General features: G+C 33.1%; 2 protein-coding genes across 5 annotated transcripts; one reads left to right on the top strand and one right to left on the bottom strand.

Moving 5' to 3' along the window:
- Positions 1–49: 49 nt before the first annotated feature.
- On the bottom strand, positions 50–4,779 carry LOC11446620 (enoyl-[acyl-carrier-protein] reductase [NADH], chloroplastic). Its single transcript, XM_024781545.2, has 13 exons — positions 4,559–4,779; positions 3,696–4,009; positions 3,148–3,257; positions 2,973–3,028; positions 2,800–2,884; positions 2,646–2,693; positions 1,786–1,860; positions 1,592–1,703; positions 1,158–1,209; positions 1,018–1,069; positions 862–919; positions 582–680; positions 50–486 (listed from the first exon to the last, which is right to left on the bottom strand). The coding sequence occupies exons 2-13, from the start codon at positions 3,970–3,972 to the stop codon at positions 332–334; spliced, it is 1,179 nt and encodes a 392-aa protein (XP_024637313.2). The 5' UTR covers positions 3,973–4,009; positions 4,559–4,779; the 3' UTR covers positions 50–331.
- A 6,683-nt stretch (positions 4,780–11,462) lies between these two features.
- Positions 11,463–16,577, top strand: LOC11446619 (nucleolin 1). Of its 4 annotated transcripts, none has more exons than XM_003607191.4 (18): positions 11,466–11,638; positions 11,734–11,782; positions 12,491–12,633; positions 12,748–12,882; positions 13,079–13,183; positions 13,340–13,450; positions 13,577–13,684; positions 13,801–13,899; positions 14,027–14,191; positions 14,398–14,487; positions 14,596–14,643; positions 14,740–14,828; positions 14,904–15,021; positions 15,149–15,240; positions 15,333–15,417; positions 15,520–15,614; positions 15,738–16,051; positions 16,284–16,577. In XM_003607191.4, exons 1-18 carry the CDS (start codon positions 11,606–11,608, stop codon positions 16,310–16,312), a joined length of 1,908 nt encoding a protein of 635 aa, XP_003607239.1. In that variant the 5' UTR covers positions 11,466–11,605; the 3' UTR covers positions 16,313–16,577. The 4 variants fall into 4 exon arrangements, with proteins under 4 accessions (XP_039689032.1, XP_039689033.1, XP_003607239.1 ...); XM_003607192.4 differs by having other exon boundaries at positions 11,468–11,638; positions 14,027–14,155; XM_039833098.1 differs by lacking the exon at positions 13,079–13,183 and having other exon boundaries at positions 11,463–11,638.
- The last annotated feature ends 1,898 nt before the right edge of the window (positions 16,578–18,475 follow it).

The raw sequence follows: 18,475 nt of genomic DNA, 5'->3' as shown, positions 1-18,475 counted from the left end.
GCATTTCTTCAATTCCTCAACCAATTATCAGTCATTAAACTCTTTGAAGTATGAAAAGTCTCTCCCACCCTACTAAGGGATTAATTTCTTTCAAACTTCAAGCAATGTACAGAATTTGGACTCCGCGGTCATGCAATCTAGACCATAAAACCATAGATCTAACATTTTTATTACATTCACGATTGTATGACCTGCTCTTCTGAGCATATAACAGATACATAGAAAGGTCTAAAGTCTACAAGACAAAATCTGAGAAAAATAGCCTACAAAAAAGCAAAGCAAATACTCTAAGTGGAGACTACACTGTCTAAGTTGGGGTGAGACTTGGTAATTAATGCTGCTCCTTGGGAATGTCCAGATCACTAAATATAGGACTGTCAACTCCAACGCCCATAGCATTCAAACCATTGTCAACATATAGAACGGTACCTGTGATAGCCGATGCTAAAGGTGATGATAAGAAAGCAGCTGCGTTGCCCACCTCCTCTGTTACATATGAAAATTGACTCAGTTGTGCAAATAATCAAAAGATTGAGGTGAACTAGTTATGTTCCAAGGAACAATTCTGATGGAAATGTTACCTGCTGATAGCTCTTTCTGTAGAGGTGCATTGGCTATTGAGTAATCAATCATCATATCAATGAATCCAATTGCTTTTGCAGCACGACTTCTTAGTGGACCTGGAAGCAAGAGACACGAGTTAACCACAAGAACTAAATTCACGAACATGTAAACAACAACAATTAACTTCAACCGAAATGTATGAGGTGTCTATTAAAAAAAAAACTGTAAAATATCACTTCATTTGATTTAAATGTAGGAAGGAATTAAGTCATGATAAAAAGAGAAGTCACAAGGTACCAGCAGATATAGTGTTGACTCTAATTTTGCGCTTTCTACCAGCTTCAAAAGCAAGCACCTGAAAAATCATGAATTGAGCTGTAATTTAAAAATCCCAGTGACAGGGAAGAAGCCAACAATTAAAAATAAATGTGAGACGGTAAGTTTGAAGCTTACTCGTGTATCACTTTCTAATGCAGCTTTTGCAGAACTCATGCCACCACCGTATCTGTATCATCATTTAGTTCATAAATACAGTCAATTTAAATTTGATGTTGTATAGAATTATAAGGGCTTTATAAGCATAATCAACATACCCAGGAATGATCCTCTCTGATGCGATGTATGTGAGAGAAATTGAAGATCCACCTACAAATACATCAGACAGGTAAGATAGAATGATAAACAAAATTTGTTAATTAGATTGTTGACTAGGACTAAATCAACCCCAAAAGCTAGCTCAAGGGGTGACGATTGCTCAAAGCTAATAAAAAATACTTTGGCCATATCTCTAGAAAACATAGGATCTCGACACATATCTGTCACACCCAGGGTTGGACATGTAGGGTGTGAAGTTTGTAACTAGCCCAATAACAGACATAGAACAGGCTCTAACACCGTATTAGAATTTGACTAGGCCAGCCTAACTCAGTCTCAAAAGCTAACTCAAGAGGTGAAGATTACCCAAACCTCATAAAGATTACGCAAACAAAAGCAATAGAATGGAAGCATTATTAGATAAGGTACATGCCTGGGTTAATGATTGGAAGAAAATGCTTGAGTAAAGAAACATAGGAGTAACTAGATGCAGATATTGCAGCAAGATATCCTTTCCGAGATGTCTCCAGCAGTGGTTTGGTCACCTATAACAAAGTTAATTGCTTAATAAAGCTGGAGTACAAAGTCATAAAGAAACTCGGATGCTTAATACTCTATTTACGGTACCTCTGGTCCATTGGCAAGAGAGTGGACAAGGATGTCTATGCTGCCAAAGTCTTCCTTAACGGATTCAGCAACTTCCTGAAAAGTGAGTGACAAACATAAGATATATAGCAAGGCTAGTCTTATGGATTCAGTAGATAGCCAAAAGAGCTCGAGAACCGGTTCATATTTATAAGCAACACTAAGATTAATATTTCATTAGAGTTCATGGATTCTTCAAAACCCGGAAAGAAAATACCCTATGCTTAATTACCCAAATGAAAATCATTTATTACTTAGTAACGAATCATCTCTCTTCCTTGAGAATGGAAAGATTTGGGCTTGAAGACGAGTAGTTGAAGGTGTTGTGTAAAATTCATAGTCAAGACTTGAAAACTGTTATAAAGCCCAACGTGGTATAAAACAAATTATTTCAATGCAACTACTCATAAATCAAATATCAAATTTATTACATTTTAGCCTTAAAATACAGTTGCAATATATAAGAAAGTGGCGCATCAACATTTAAGAGCAACTAAAAAGTATGAGGAGGAATGTATTAAAATACATTTCTAATTCACTGTTTATCATTCAATTGAAAAGATGGAAGAAAGTTGTTTCTTAAGTGAGTTTTTGGGGCTCTTGTCTACATGGTTCTAGATATCAATAACCAATATAGGATGTGACACCAGACTAGCACCATGGTCCCAGTCCCATTAAATTAAAGCCTATAAAAGTCTGCTGAAATCAATATCTAGCAGAAAAATAACTAATTACAAATTTCACCTAAACTTGTAATACACTATTTCAGTTCTCCCATAAGTATAATACTCATGACAGTGGCCAAAAGAGCATTTTGACCAAGAATAAAAAAAATTATATACCTGAACTGTCCATTTGCTGGATCCAGCATAGCGCTTGTTTGTTTTTATCTAAACAAATTTCCCAATATAAAAAATCAGTATGAGGAAAAAATTATGCCATACATGTACTTCATGTCTTTATTTAAAAAAATGAAATGAGGCATCTATTGTTTACATCTTCTGGAACATCCTCAAGATTGTCAAAAACAGCATCCAAAGGATAAACTTTGGTAATATCCATTAACGAACCATCAGGTAATCTGAAGGGAAAAAAAATGTTTCTTATTAGCAAAATGATACATTGCATGGTCTAACAAACAAAATCAATAGCAGTAGTTAATGTCATACACTCGTGATTCGTCAAATTTTCCACGTCGTAAGCTGGACTCGAAAATATTCAGAGCCTACAAAAATGGTTCACAGTTAATAAATGTATCACTACAAAAGGAGTGGAATGCATACACAGCAGGAAGGATTCAAAATGTCAGCAGTCAGATAGCCAAGTGAATTTTTATTGACTTACAGGAACCCATGTGCCAAGAAGAATTTCAGCTCCAGCTGCAGCAAGAGATTTTGCAATTGCCCATCCGTATCCATTATCATCAGCCACACCAGCAATAAACGCTCTTTTACCTGCAAATAACGCTATTTTCAGTAAATCGCTAGTTCTCAATAGTCAAAGACAGCAATATCCAGGGCAAGATGGGAAAATAAATTGACAGTGAATATGAAAGAACGCTCGCTAAATTTAGCTGAATTTTTATCAACAAAAGATAAATCTGGATATTAGTTAGCATTATATATTTTGTATCAGTGTTGTCATCACAGATTGTACAAAATAGTGGTTTGTTCAAATTTCACTATACAAAAGTGTTCTAGCACCCCTATAGGTGCTATTTTACAGCTTTTTGCACTAAATAGCCTATGGCGATATGCTGTGCAAAAATTGGTAGTTAATGGGGAATAAGGTTAAGTTCCCAGAAATATAACATGTCAGTAGTTAAACGTCATTGAGCCATATGCAAGTAAAAACCTAATAATTAAAGCGAGCATAAAAAAATGGAAAATAACCTTTCAAATTAATTGGCAATCCTGAAATTGGACTTGTTTCGCTAGACTCAGACATTGCTTTTGTCGCAATTTTGACAGATTTCACAGATGATGATGTAAAGCTCCGTTGGAAGGGCTGCACTGATGCAACATGACAAGCACTTGCAAGTTTATTCCAAGATCCCGCCTTGGACTTGGCACCAAGAACCACATTACTCACATTGGCAAACTTTTGTGATGAAGGAATGCATGATCTTGACATTGCAACTTGCAAGCTAGAAATAGATGTTGTTGCCATCTTCAATGTGTGTGGTGTGGCAGAAGAAACCCTAAACCTACATCAGGAAACTGAATCAGTAGCTATAGCATATAAAGCACTGCAGAAAAGACTTAAAGCCTTGTTTGGATGAGCACTTATAGCATGAGTGTTTAAATACATTGCAAATTACAAATTTTTCAAAAAGCAGCTTAATCATGTGTGGCCACTAGGCCAATATAACCAAAAAAAAAAAAAAAAAGTTTAAAATAAAATTAACACGTAATGAAATCTAAACCTTTTATATACAGTCACAAAAATCAGTGAGAATCAGCGTTAAAATCAAACAACTTATGATGTTTTAAGCATATTTCATGAAACAATTTTCAAGATCCGCAATTTTTACCAAACTGAAAATAAAGCTTGGTACAGTACATAAACAAACAGAATGCAGCTCAAATCAACAAAAAGAAGAAAAGTTTAGCTCAAATTAAATCATTCAAAGACGACAGTTATGGGAAATGAATAAAAGTTGAATTTTGAATAAAAGCCATAAACAGTTTGAGATTTTAAAAGTTAAAAACCCTTACAACTCAAAACAAAACAAAACAACTAGACGGGGAGTTACCGGCAATGTAGGAGAAAAATGAGGATTTAGTAGAAGTTGTTGGAATGAATGAATGAAGATAATTGTTATAGCGGCTGCTGCTACGAGAGTAAAGCTTTGGAAGTGTCGAACAAATGTTTGGTTTTGTGAAGAAAACTCAGTTCGCTTGCGCGTGAGAAGGGCAATGTAACTACACTCTAACACGCGCGGATAGACTCCCACATTTGAAATAGTAGATTGCTCTAATTTTCTTGTTCCGCTGCTCCATATAAATTAATAAAAGACAAAATTTAGGTACAATTTCTTAGGTTCTTTTTTTATTCTTGTATTTTAAGGTAAGAACCATGCGAAAAGCACCTAAGTAATTGTACCTAAGTTTTCTCCATTAAAAAATCATTGTTTTTATTAAATTTTGATGAAAATTAATTTGATTTCGATTAAAATTAGACTGGTGTTAATCACACCTAAAAAAAACAAGTTACACCCAAATTTATTTAAAATTTTACAGTAATATCAAAATTGCCCTCTTCATGTAAATTTTTAAAAACTCATCTTGAACCCTTACCCCCTTTCATCCACAAATCACTATAGATGTGCAACCAATATCTGAATCAACATCTTTGTTATTAATTTGTACGATATTCATAAAGGTTAGTGAATTTCATGAATTTCATTTTCGATGAGTTTCTATTTGTTTATTGTTTGTTTTGGTATGAGATATGCCTGTCAATTTGATTTTAAGTGAGAGGTTAGTGTAAATTAAGTTCATGTGTGTGTATATAAAAGGGGTTAGTGTAAATTCAGTTTATTTACATTCAATCTAGGTTAATGTAAATTAAGTTTACTTATGTTCAATTTAGGTTAATGTAAATTTAGTTTACGTATGTATATAAGAGGTTGGTGTAATTAAATTCAGTTTACTTACGTTCAATCTAGGTTAATGTAAATTAAGTTTACTTATGTTCAATGTTAATGTAAATTCAGTTTACTTACGTTCAATCTAGGTTAATGTAAATTAAGTTTGTAAATTCAGTTTACTTACGTTTAATCTAGGTTAATGTAAATTAAGTTTACTTACATTCAATCTAGGTTAATGTAAATTAAGTTTACTTATGTTCAATTTAGGTTAATGTAGATTTAGTTTACGTATGTATATAAGAGGTTAGTGTAAATTCAGTTTACTTACGTTCAATCTAGGTTAATGTAAATTAAGTCTAATCATTTTTCATGGTTTAATGGACATTTTATAATCTTTTCATATAGAGTCGTGTAGTTCTAGTTTTGCCTAGACCAAACAATTCTTAGGTGTTTTGTAAGTATTCTATTGAAAAATAATTCGACAAAGTAAGACGCCTCCTGAAAAATTGGAAAGACATGGAATGAAGATTCAAGAGGCCTCTGAAAACATTACAGGTTGGGAAAATTATGTCCAAAGTCACAAGACAAGTTTGGAGGAAGAAAACACTCAAAAATACGGAGAGAAAAAAAGGGCAACAAAAAAAACTCACTAAAAGTTTAAGTTACACGGACTGGGTGTGCTGCCATGCACCCCAAGTGTGTGAAACAGTGTCGAAAAACACTATTTTTAGCACTCACGCGTGGTGCATGTCTACTACGCGGGACGGGGTGAGCTTATGGAAAAAAGCTAAAAAAAATCAACACAATCCCAACTAGAGACTTGCCTATAAATACAAGAGTCTTGCATGTAAATACAAGAGTTATCGTTCACAATTTCTCATTCAAAACTTAGCAGTTCAAGAGGAATGCAAGCATTGGGAACACCAACGGAGGAGTCTCTCGTCAACATTTGCTCTTAGAGTATGTTTTATTTCTTTTGTAATTTGTCTTTAGTTACCATGAGTAATTAAACAGCTTTTTTCTTTATCAACAAATTTTATTCTCATCGAGAAGTTGCAAGGCGCACAAAAGCTCGCGACAAAAAACAACAAGAACATACCCAAGCACCCAACAAACATCAATCATACGGCACCAAACAACAACAATGAGGCTGACATATACTACCTGTCAAAACAAAACAAACAACAACATACCCAAGCTTACCACCCATACCGCCGAAAAGAAAACAGGCCCCCTACCTTAGAAGACACTTTTTTGGGTTCCAACTCCATTCATAAAACAAGCAAGTCGGCAAGCTCAATCGAGTCAACGTCCACCTCAACAACAAAACCTTTATAGCCTCAATCATGTCCTCTACCCCGCTTCCTGAATTGTTAAAAAATAATTCTAATTAATTAAACACATATTGGTTATGGTTTTAAGATGAACCTTTGTTTTAATACTTTCATGAATTCTATGGAGTGTGACATACTTAACTGTTTTGACCGAACATATGAATATGCTACAAGGTTATTATTGTCTACTTTATAAACATTGCATATGAACTTTATTCTTTCTCCCTTAATAAGATAGGGTTAGGCCTATCCATTTAATCTACTAATGACAGGTTTGGGTATGTGGTGAAATTCTAAAATTTCTAGGTAAAAGTGGTTCCTTTAGATGATAATTTAGGAATTTCTATCATGCCTATGTTTCAATTATCTGGAAAAGTGGTTTTAATTGTATGTGAGAAAGTAAGTATCAGCCTTAATAAATATTTGATCATGTTGTGAATTCGTTAAAAAAATCAAACCATGTTATTCTTGGATTCCAATTTTCCAAAGCAAAATGAGGATCACATGTTATTCTTGCATGGAACTCCAACAAAGCCAATCCTTCGTAAAGTAAAAACATTAAAAACCCTAAGTTATAGTAATGTTTCCATTATACACTAATATGATGGTAAAATACTTAAAGTATAGAACCATGTGATAAAAGTTAGTTACCTTCATCATTAAAATTACACAAGTCTTTTACTTATATCTCTTTTCTCTCTCAAAATCATAGAAATTCAAAATCTCAATTCCATCTTCTTCAATTGAACATAGTTTTAAGTGTTGGTTTCATTCTAATTTCATACATTGTTTCATAAAAAAAGATAAAAGCATTGATATAGGAATTTATTAATTACGGCGTAGAAAGGGAAAAAGGGTGCAAAAATGAAGAATGTGTAAGGATGCAGAGTGGGGACAACTTGGAACAAGAACAAAAAGAAAGGCAGCAAACGTTGAATACAAACAAAATTTAATTAAATCTTTGTGATTTTTATTATAAATATTTTTTAGAAGGGTTTGTTTGTTTCTCTAATATTGATGCCTTTTTAAGGATGATCTTAGAGGATCCTCTCTTCGAACGTCTGCTTCATCATGAGGATGTTTGCTCGTTTTCTCTATTTCTTTTTTCCCTCTGTTTCTCTCTCTCTTTCCAAAAAAAAATCCAGTTGGTTTGATTCACCCAACTATTCTAACTTTTACGACATTTAAGTATCATGTAATTACTCCTTAAAAAAAATATCATTTTGTTATTATCCATCAAACAACTATTCTTTTTAATAATTTTGATTGTATAAATCATTTTCCCTTAAAAAACGTAAATTATTTCTTTAATTTCTTATTTATCTTAGCTAAATTGCATTTTTGATCACTTAACTATTTAGGTGGTATCACTTTGGTCCCTTAATTAAAATTTGATTTATTTTGGTCCTTTAACTTCTATCTGTTACACATTTTGGTCATTTCCGTTAGTTTTAATTCAAAAAAGTTAAATTTTTTTCTGAATTTTATTTGAGATTCTTGTTGTTGAAGGTTGATGGAGATGATATTAAAATGAATATGAGGAGAAGAAGATGAAAAAAACCTAACATTTTTTACCAATGTCAAAACGGGATATTAACATGTTATTTTTTTCCTATTTTATTCATGAAGGGAAAGTGGTAGAAATTGTAGATTTTATCTAATTATTTAAAAAATAAAGTTATCATGAGATTAAAGTAAAATAGTAGAATTTGTAGATTTTATCTAATTATTTGAAAAATAAAGTTATGAGATTAATACCGAAGAATATAATGGTAAAAAGAGAATTTTAAGCGAAAATGTAAAATTAGAAGCAAAAATACTTTTTTGGTGGTGACTGTAACACCCATTTTTCCAATATGAAAATTTCTTAAACAATTATCAGAGTAAACAGCATAAATAAACCGGATATCACATTTAACATAATCCAAACCAGTTAAATAACAATTTAACCAAATAGCTTAAACATTGCAGCGGAAATTATTTCATAATCCATAAAACGTTTTGGCAAGTAGGCCCCATCAAATTATTTCAACAGTCAATCCATAACATTATAAAAATAACATAGTAGTCACGTAAGAGAATGAAGCATGCATAACAAACACCCCATCCCGTTACGTATCAGAGCGACCTAGACGACATAGTGAGGCAAGGCCACTCACAAATAGCAACTGCACACTAAGCACGATCACCTGCAAGTTACTCATACGAAGAGCAACATTTTTAAGCAAAAGGGGTGAGATTTCATAACACAATAACATTAATCAATGTAATTTCAAATCATAATCAACATCTTAATCAGTCTAAATCAACATAGCATCTTTGATAAACATTTATCACATAATCACAACTTCAATCTTTATCAATAGCATAAACAACTTTAAACTCGACAAATGCGACAATGCAACTTAGACTCTTATATGCATGTGGTACCAATCGTCATCATAAGTATTAATATACTTTCATCGTGCGGAGGACAAAGCTCCTAATCATGGTGAGGACAAAACTCAATGAATGCTAATGCATGGAATTTAACAACAAAACACCTTGATCAACTTATCACTTATACTTCCAATAATTTGGAGTTCATCATCAACTTATTCATAATCATGCAACTTAGTTAAATAACAATTGCAGCATAATCAAATCACATCAACTTAAATAACAAATCATTCTCAATAGTTTCTTGATCATTCAACAACAATTCAAGTGAGTATAATTCAATCCATAATTCACTTCATAATCATTTGACAATTCATAAAGCTTCACAGTTCATAATCATTATCTTTAATAGGTCACACTATGTACCTAAAGTTCCTTTCTAACCAATCCAAACAACTCAGGTCTCACAATCCACTAAAACACTCAATTCTGGAAGTGCTCACGAAGCGAGAGCATCTGCTCGCCATGGCGAGTACAAGCCAGCTTCCCAACTAAGGTTGTTCCAGGTTCAATCTCATTCCAAATCATTCCTTAATCAATAGTAGGCACCTAAAGGTACTCAAAGGCATCTAAGGTTCAACTCAAAAGTCAAAAACTTAGAAAATGTCAAGCACTCTGGTCAAGTTCGCTATGGCGAGTATGGTTGTTCGCCGTGGCGAGCTACACCAAGTAACTCGCGAGGCGAAAGGTTAAGGCTCGTCTGGCGAGCGATGAAGTTCATCACTCGCGAGGCGAGAATCATAGTTCGCAATGGTGAGCGATGAATTTTGGCTCGGACAGATTGCACTTTCTACACGAAAATCATCATCTAACAAAGTTCTAAGCTTAGTTTCAATCCCATAATTCATCCTAAACATATTCTAAGGCTATAGGACGGTTTCTACATCAATCTAACTCAGTTTTACCGTTTGATCATCAATTTTAGGGATTTGACCTAATTCCAAAACTTTTCTAAATCAACCCTAACTTTGTCAATTAATCATCAGAATTACAACAATTAACATTACTGAATTATTAGTCTCACCCTTACCTTGTATGAAGAAAATCGCAGCCCTCCTCTTGGTTCTCTATTCTCTTGGCTTTTTCTCCAAAAACGTACGTACAATAATGTTTTTCTAAAACTAGGTCTATCTCTTATATACCTCTTCCTAATATCTTATCTCATCTCACTTTCTTCCCCAAAACTCTCTAAAATCTCAAAATAGCCCTCAACTAAATATTTTTATTTTCTTATCAAATCTTATTTTATTTAACAATAAAATAAGTCTTATAATCTTATCAAATCATCAAAACACATCAAATTATCCAAATCAACTTAAATCACCTTAATTCAACAAAACTAACATATATATTATAAAAATATAATATAATCGCCTAAACTCGATTAAATAAATAATTAAACGAAAGTGGGCGTTACAGTGACCGGGGTTTGAACCCCGAATCTTGTATATATTATGCATTGTTCATACCAATTGAGCTAAACCGACAGACTATCAAAACTCATGTCTTTTCATATAAAAATATAAATATTAATAAAACACGACTATTGAATTAAATTAAATAATTTATATAAAGGGTCAAATTCGGGTTGTTTTTATTAGGGTTAATATGTTTTAGTCCCTATAAATGCACTAACTTTTCGTTTTAGTCTCTCTAAAATTTTACTTCAACTTTCAGTCTTTATAAAATATTTAATCCATACTTTTAAGTTAATTTTAGTATTTTTTAATGAAGTTGTGCAGATATGTGTATAATGTTGTAAAAAAGTTTCCTAAAAAAATTAGATTTTTTTAACAAAACATAAATTAAATATGAAATTTAAACCTTCAAAATATAAAAATTCATATTAAATTCATGTTTTGTTAAAAAATTCTAATTTTTTTTAGAGTGTTTCTTATAATATTATGAATTTTTCTGAAAAATTTTATTCAAAAATATGAATTATACATACGAGTTTATTTTAAAGGAGGGATCAAAAGTGAAAATGAATTTTTTTTAAAAGACTAAAAAGTTGAATGAAATTTTCAGAAGGACTAAAACGAAAGTTGGTATATTTATTGAGATCAAAAATATATTTAACTCTTTTTATTATTACAAAAATTGAGAGAATTTTCATGTAAAAAAACACAATATTTTACACGATTTGTTTGTGAAATTGAAAAGCAGATAGATGAGATGAGAGAGAAAAATATCTTGGCAAGAAAACCTAATAATAGCAAAACGCACAGCATCATTCACACGTGCTGTTTGTGTGCCGAAACCTCAAGCCCAAAACCCTAACCCCTTTCTTTTCGTATATAAAACCCAACTCTCCCTTCTCACAATTCCTCCTCACTCTCTCTGTGCTATTTCCAAAACCCTAATTCTCTCTCAGCCGCAGGGTTTTGAACAGCTTCCGCCGCATCCCCCAATTTCTCATTCCTCTCTTCTGTTCATTATGCCTAAATCAAGCAAGAAATCCGCTACCAAAGTATGCTTTTTTATCAATCTCTTGTTAATTTAGTGTTTTGTTGTTGTTTGTTGTTGTAATTTGCTGATTTTTGTTTGTTTTTGATTTGTTCGTAGGTTGATGCTGCTCCTGTTGTTGTTTCTCCAGTGAAGTCTGGAAAGAAAGGTACCACCTTTACTTTTCTGCTTCGATTTTTTGCTTAAAGATGATTTTTTTTTACTGTTTTTGATTTGAATTTTATATGATTTCGTTCATGGGTTTTAGCTTTGAAGTGTTGGTTTTGATTAAAGATGATATTTTTACCTGGTTTAATTTGAATTTTATTGTTTTTGATTCATGTGTTTTAACTTTTTAAGTGACTAATTTTTTTAGCTCACAGAGTCGTCTATATGATTTTTTTGTTCCGAGTTTTTTAAGTGATTTTTGAAACTTCGTTTTTTAAAGATATTGTTTTTACTTTGTTTTAGTTGAATTTCATTAGTTTTGATTCATGCTGAGTTTTGAGTGCCAATTATTTTTTCTGTCCATTGAGATATTTATATGATTATGATTTGTTATGAAGTTAGGTTCTACATGTATTGTGTGTTAATGTTAATATAGCTGTTGATTGGTCAAACTGATGGTGATTACTTGTACTTTTATGTTATAGAGTTGTTCTGATGTTGATTATATAGGGTCGAACTGATTTTACCATAAAACCTAAAGCTTGGTGGTTCTTCAATTTTATTTGATGTTTTGATGCTGGCCATGCTACTCTATGTTATAGAGTTGTTGATTGGTTGAACTAATGTTATGTAAAGTGATTTTTTTTTCTCTGGATACTTCTTATGTTCTGATGTTGGTTCTTATTGGGCTATCTTGACTTTGATATAGGCAAGAGGCAGGCTGAGGAAGAAGTCAAGGCAGTGAGTGCAAAGAAGCAAAAGGTAGAAGAGGTTGCCGCCAAGCAAAAGGCCTTGAAGGTAGTCAAGAAGGAGGAAAGTAGTTCGGAGGAATCCTCTGAATCTGAGGATGAGGTATTATATTTCACTGCATATGCTTTAATGCATTTCAAATGGTGTACTGATCATGTATTTGTTTGTCATTGTTATCTTATTGATTTATGTCATGTTAATTTTACGTGGTCTCAGCAACCTGTTGTAAAAGCTCCCGCTCCTTCAAAGAAGACCCCAGCTAAAAAAGGGAATGTGAAGAAAGCCCAGCCAGAGACCACTTCAGAGGAATCTGACTCTGACAGCTCCTCTTCCGACGAGGAAGAAGTGAAAGTGAGTGCAGCAAATTTGAAGAGACATCTTGGAGTTTATTGCATATATTCCTTTTATTTACATCTTAAACATTAAAGAGACATCTAGAAGTTTATTGCATGATATTTCTTTGATTTATATCTTAAAACACTGTTTTGACAACCTATTGTTCTGTTTTTTAAAATGGCCTCTATAATTCACTTTTTTTATGGTTCAGAAACCCGTATCTAAAGCTGTTCCATCTAAAAATGGGAGTGCACCTGCAAAGAAAGTTGATACTTCTGAAGAAGAAGATTCTGAAGAATCTTCTGATGAAGACAAGGTAATAGACATTTTGAAGTTTATTGCATGATGATAATTCCCTTTAGTTTATTTCATGATACCTTTAATTTATAGCAAAAACAATGCGTTGCCAACTTTTTGTTTTGTTTATTAAAACTCCCTCTATAACTCACTTACATGTTTTTTTATGGTTCAGAAACCTGCAGCTAAAGCTGTTCCATCTAAAAATGGGAGTGCACCCGCAAAGAAAGCTGCTTCTGATGAAGAAGATACTGATGAATCTTCTGATGAAGATGAGGAAGATGAGGTATTTAGACATTTTGAAGTCTATCGCATTATGATAATACCCTTAATTTTGTATCATTGTGTTCCCACCTTTTTGTTTGGTTTTTTTAAATTGCCTTTTTTAATTTGATTATTTTTCATTGTTCAGAAACCTGCTGCAAAAGCTGTTCCTTCCAAGAATGGGAGTGTACCCGCAAAGAAAGCTGATACTGAGTCTTCCGATGAAGACTCTGAATCTTCTGATGAAGAAGATAAGGTATTGGACATTTTGAAGTTAATTACACGATGAATCTTAATTTATATTTGTGTATTGACAACTTTTATTCTGTTTTTTAAAATGCCCATTAAATATATATTTTTTCCTTGGCTCAGAAACCTGCAGCAAAAGCCTCTAAAAATGTGAGTGCACCCACAAAGAAAGCTGCAAGTTCTTCTGATGAAGAATCTGATGAAGAATCCGATGAAGATGAAGTGAGTTAAACCATAAGAACAGTAATATTTAAATGTCGCTTCTATGCTACCTTTCTACTAGAAGGTTAGAAGATGCAAGTATTCATTTATAATGCTTTGATGTTCTAACTTATGCTCCACTGTATAGGATGCAAAGCCCGTGTCTAAGCCTGCAGCTGTTGCAAAAAAGAGTAAGAAAGATAGCTCAGATTCTGACGATGAAGATGATGATAGCAGCTCTGACGAAGACAAGAAGCCTGTGGCTGCTAAGAAAGAGGTTAGTGAATCGGAGAGTGATTCGTCTGATGACGAGGTATTGTTCTTTATTTTATAACTACAAATGTAGTAGCATGTAGGTCTTCAAAAAAAATGTAGTAGCATGTACCTATATTGAAATGAAATCTAAATATGGTTATGGTATTTGTTAAATAAACTAAAATACTGCGTCAATTGATAGTTTTTATTCAGATGTTATGTTATTGTGTTATTGAATACAATGGGAATATGCGTCAATGACAGGATAAGATGAATGTTGACAAGGATGGTTCCGACTCCGACGAGAGTGAGGAGGAGAGTGAGGATGAACCATCGAAAACACCTCAGAAAAAGGTCACCATATACTTTGTTCTGTTTGCGTAACTTTGATTTTAATTTTAGTTTGGTGTTTTTTTTTGTTTTTTGTAATAACAATAATAATCCATATTCATTTTGAAACAGATCAAGGACGTGGAGATGGTTGATGCTGGCAAATCTGGGAAAAAAGCTGTAGTTAATTTATCCATGCTGATTTATTTTTATTTTTTTTGCACTGAAGATAATTTAAGTCAAGGATGTATATGACTTGATTTTTTGACTTTGCAGCCTAATACCCCAGCTACACCAATCGAGAACAGTGGCTCAAAGACATTATTTGTTGGGAACCTGTCCTTCAGTGTGCAACGTTCTGACATGTACTTGTGTTTCTCACTCATGTGATTTTTAGTTATTGTTTTTTTTGTATTATTTATCTAACTGAAATTATTCAGAGAAAAGTTCTTCCAAGACTGCGGAGAGGTTGTTGATGTACGTTTTTCTTCGGATGAGGAGGGAAGGTTTAAAGGCTTTGGACATGTTGAGTTTGCATCTGCAGAGGCAGCCCAAAGCGTAAGCTATTTGCATATTTACAACTTTATGGATATGTTTTAAACTCTAATTGATTGCTTCCTAGTAATTTGTTTCTGAATTCATGTGTTATACTTGTTTATATGATTGTTTGCATGTTTAATAATAGGCCCTTGAGATGAATGGGCAAGAACTGTTGCAACGTGCTGTCCGACTTGATTTAGCTCGGGAGAGGGGTGCATTTACTCCTAATAATAATAGGTAATTACTCTATACAATTAAAATTTCTTTTAATTACATTTATACCTCATGTTTTGATTCCATTATTCCTTGTATTTTTAATATTATTGCAGTAACTACTCAGCCCAAAGTGGTGGAAGAGGCCAGTCTCAAACAGTATTTGTCAGGGGTTTTGATAAGAATCTTGGAGAGGATGAGGTGATTTTATTTCCCCCTCTTGGCTCATGCACAATGATTATGTGCCCTCATGTTTATCATTTGATTATTTTTGCTTGACTTGATTTTGTTATGTATTTTCAGATAAGAGCTAAATTGATGGAGCATTTTGGTGGTACTTGTGGGGAACCTACAAGGGTGTCAATCCCAAAAGATTTTGAATCTGGTTATTCTAAGGGGTATGTTTCTTTGCAAAATTCCATTGGCATTCCAATGTTTCTCCTAATGCTACATTGAAAACTTTACTTACTCACGGACTGTTCACAGTTGAAAACTTTACTTACTTCTTGGATTGTTCACAGGTTTGCATACATGGACTTCAAAGATTCTGATAGCTTCAGCAAAGCTCTTGAACTTCATGAAAGTGAACTTGATGGTTATCAGTTGTCAGTGGATGAAGCAAAACCTAGAGATAGTCAAGGTTCTGGTGGTAGAGGTGGAGGTGGAAGGAGTGGTGGTGGTCGATTTGGTGGAGGTGGAAGAAGCGGTGGATTTGGTGGTAGGAGTGGTGGAAGAGGTGGAGGTCGATTTGGTGGAAGGGATAGTGGCGGTAGAGGTGGTCGAGGAGGAAGAGGTGGTCGTGGAGGATTCAATAAACCAAGCTTTGCTTCTGAAGGTATCTTTCCTTTTCCTCTTTCACACATTTTTTGCCAATTTTGTTTTTTTGATGCTGCTTTTCAATTAAAAGGATTACATAACATTGTTAAAATATTTGTTTTAAAATTTTAAGGAGCTTTCCATACATTGAACAACTACTGCTTGCAGAACCATGACTAGAGTAAATATTATTTTTTGCTTCAGTACCTTTTTCTCATTTTCTGATTATTTGAACTTTTTGCCATTTTCAGGGAAAAAGACTACTTTTGCAGACGACTAGTGTGGCAGTTTTGCAGCATCTTATCTTCCATTTTTGGATACTGAAAACTTAATCTTATGCTTTTTATTATTTTATTTCTGTTAGTTTTGTTGCTCAGTTTTGGTAATTTTAGTAAGAATTGGTAAAGATCTTGTGTATCGGAAATTTTTGTGATTGATGGTGTCAGTCATACATTATGGATATTGGAATTCCTGCAGCTATCCTTACTTGCAGATGTTTGGTTAATTACAGAGTTGAATCATATAAATGTTATTTTTATTATTTATTGCATTTATTCCTAGTTGAAAGATACTTTATTAATAACTTTGGGCATGTGAAGAAAGGAAAATTTTCATAAATCATAACTTTTGTACAACATAAAGTATAGGCATGTGAAATGTATAATGGTTTATTTCTACCAATACTTATTTTTACAGAACCATATCTTTTCAGAGTATTAACTTACCGATTGTGTTTTCTGATCAAGGACGTTTGTTATTTTGATATTATAATGTAAGTATGAACCATAGTTAAACAAGGGTTTATATCATACATTTATTCAAACTAAATCAAGTGACAATTCGACCAATTAAACGGGCTACAAACCTACCCACTTTACAACAAAAGAAATGTGATTTTAGCAGAAAATAAGTATGCATACTAATTTCTGGAACCAACCTTACCAAGATTGAAGATCAAAGTAAATGCGTCATGCCTCTTCAATCTTTTTGCACGTCATGATTAAGCACGTCAAAAAGCCACAATGAATGAACCAACTTGGTATTGCTCGTAACAACAAATCCTTTTGTTCCAGATTGATTTGGTACCAGAGCCATGGAATAAACCATAATTCAATTACTAAAGAAAACATGCAAAACCACTGCGGTTAATGCATGGATAGGGGAGAACCACTGTGTACGTAGGATAGAAGCTACCACAAGAATGCTTTATCTAGCTAAAAAATGATGGCACATAGGGGAGATATTACAATATGTGGGGGTCTTTTTAGCTAAAAAAACGGTAGATGGATTAAAGGCTACACTAAGAAGAATGATGCATGAGATGTCTTGCATGCCAAGATGCAGGGGTTGTATTTGAAATTGTACATGGTTCAGAGAAAACATTTTTCTCATCTTATAGTGTGGAGTGATCCAAAAATTTTGTTTGACATGATTTTTGACAACTTCAATGAGGTGCAAATCAACCATACCTAACGCGAATGAAATAGAAGTGTTGATTGACTTGCACACTTTAGCAAACTAAGAGTCGTTTCAATTTTCTTGTTTCAGAGACTGCTCTTTGTGAACTTCAAAAACTCATCAATCTCTTCAGTCTTCATGGTCTTTATACCCTTTAACGTCTTGCTCCTGCTCTCCTCAATTTTTCCTCTCTCTCCTCCTCCTCTTTTTATTTTTTTTCTTTTTCCTACCATCTCTCTTACTCTCTATATCTCTTGCCCTCTACCATTTATTAATATCTATATTCATAAACATTAATATATATTAGTTTGTATGCTCGAAATGTATATGCAAAATTAAAAATGTTATAATCAAGTCATTGATTTTTTTTTTTTTAATTAGATATTTCTATTGCACGACTAATGATAATACGATAATAGAATTTAATTACAAAAAATATATTATTTTACGAACTTGATGATTACAATTTTTTTTTTAGCTTAGAGGTTCGTTTAAAAATTTCTATATAGTTCATAGATTCAAATCAAGTGAAATACCCATGATGTCAATTTGTCAAATGTCACTTGAACAATGTATGATGCTCCTCAAAGACCAAATACCATTTTACATGTTTTTCGAGATTGTGATGTAGTGAAGGAGCTATGGAAGAGCTTTCTTATTATAGAATATGACAGTTAAAACTCTTTCTTTATCCTTGATTTATCACGATAACTAAGCTTTAATCACTAGAGGAACGCTCCTAACGATCACAATAAGTGAGCCATGATCTTTAGAGGAATGCTCACAACAATAGTCAGTGCCACTTTCCTATAATTTTTTGGGACAACGAAGAATATTCCTTGTTTCTAGGTAGATTTTATACGATCTTTATTTAGAAGTATCTTTAATAGTTCACTTGTCACCACCATTTATTTGTTCATGCCTATATTATTAAAAAAAATGCACATTAGATCATCTTGAATTAGATACTTTTTATAGAACTCTG

This window comes from Medicago truncatula, chromosome 4 (genome assembly GCF_003473485.1).
Source record: "Medicago truncatula cultivar Jemalong A17 chromosome 4, MtrunA17r5.0-ANR, whole genome shotgun sequence".
Taxonomy (NCBI): domain Eukaryota; kingdom Viridiplantae; phylum Streptophyta; class Magnoliopsida; order Fabales; family Fabaceae; genus Medicago; species Medicago truncatula.
The sequence above is the reverse complement of the archived record's forward strand: the minus strand, read 5'-3'. Positions and strand labels throughout refer to the sequence as shown.

Bases quoted from the DNA above. Each gene is read 5' to 3' on its own strand.
- LOC11446619 (XM_003607191.4), top strand. From the start codon at position 11,606: ATGCCTAAATCAAGCAAGAAATCCGCTACCAAA. The intron at 14,829-14,903 runs GTACTTGTGTTT...GAAATTATTCAG, and splicing joins AGTGTGCAACGTTCTGACAT to AGAAAAGTTCTTCCAAGACT. The intron at 15,418-15,519 runs GTGATTTTATTT...ATGTATTTTCAG, and splicing joins AGAATCTTGGAGAGGATGAG to ATAAGAGCTAAATTGATGGA.
- LOC11446620 (XM_024781545.2), bottom strand. From the start codon at position 3,972: ATGGCAACAACATCTATTTCTAGCTTGCAAGTTGCAATGTCAAGATCA. The intron at 2,694-2,799 runs GTAAACAATAGA...AAATTTGTTTAG, and splicing joins TTGAGGATGTTCCAGAAGAT to ATAAAAACAAACAAGCGCTA. The intron at 1,210-1,591 runs GCATGTACCTTA...ATGTATTTGTAG, and splicing joins TCTTCCAATCATTAACCCAG to GTGGATCTTCAATTTCTCTC.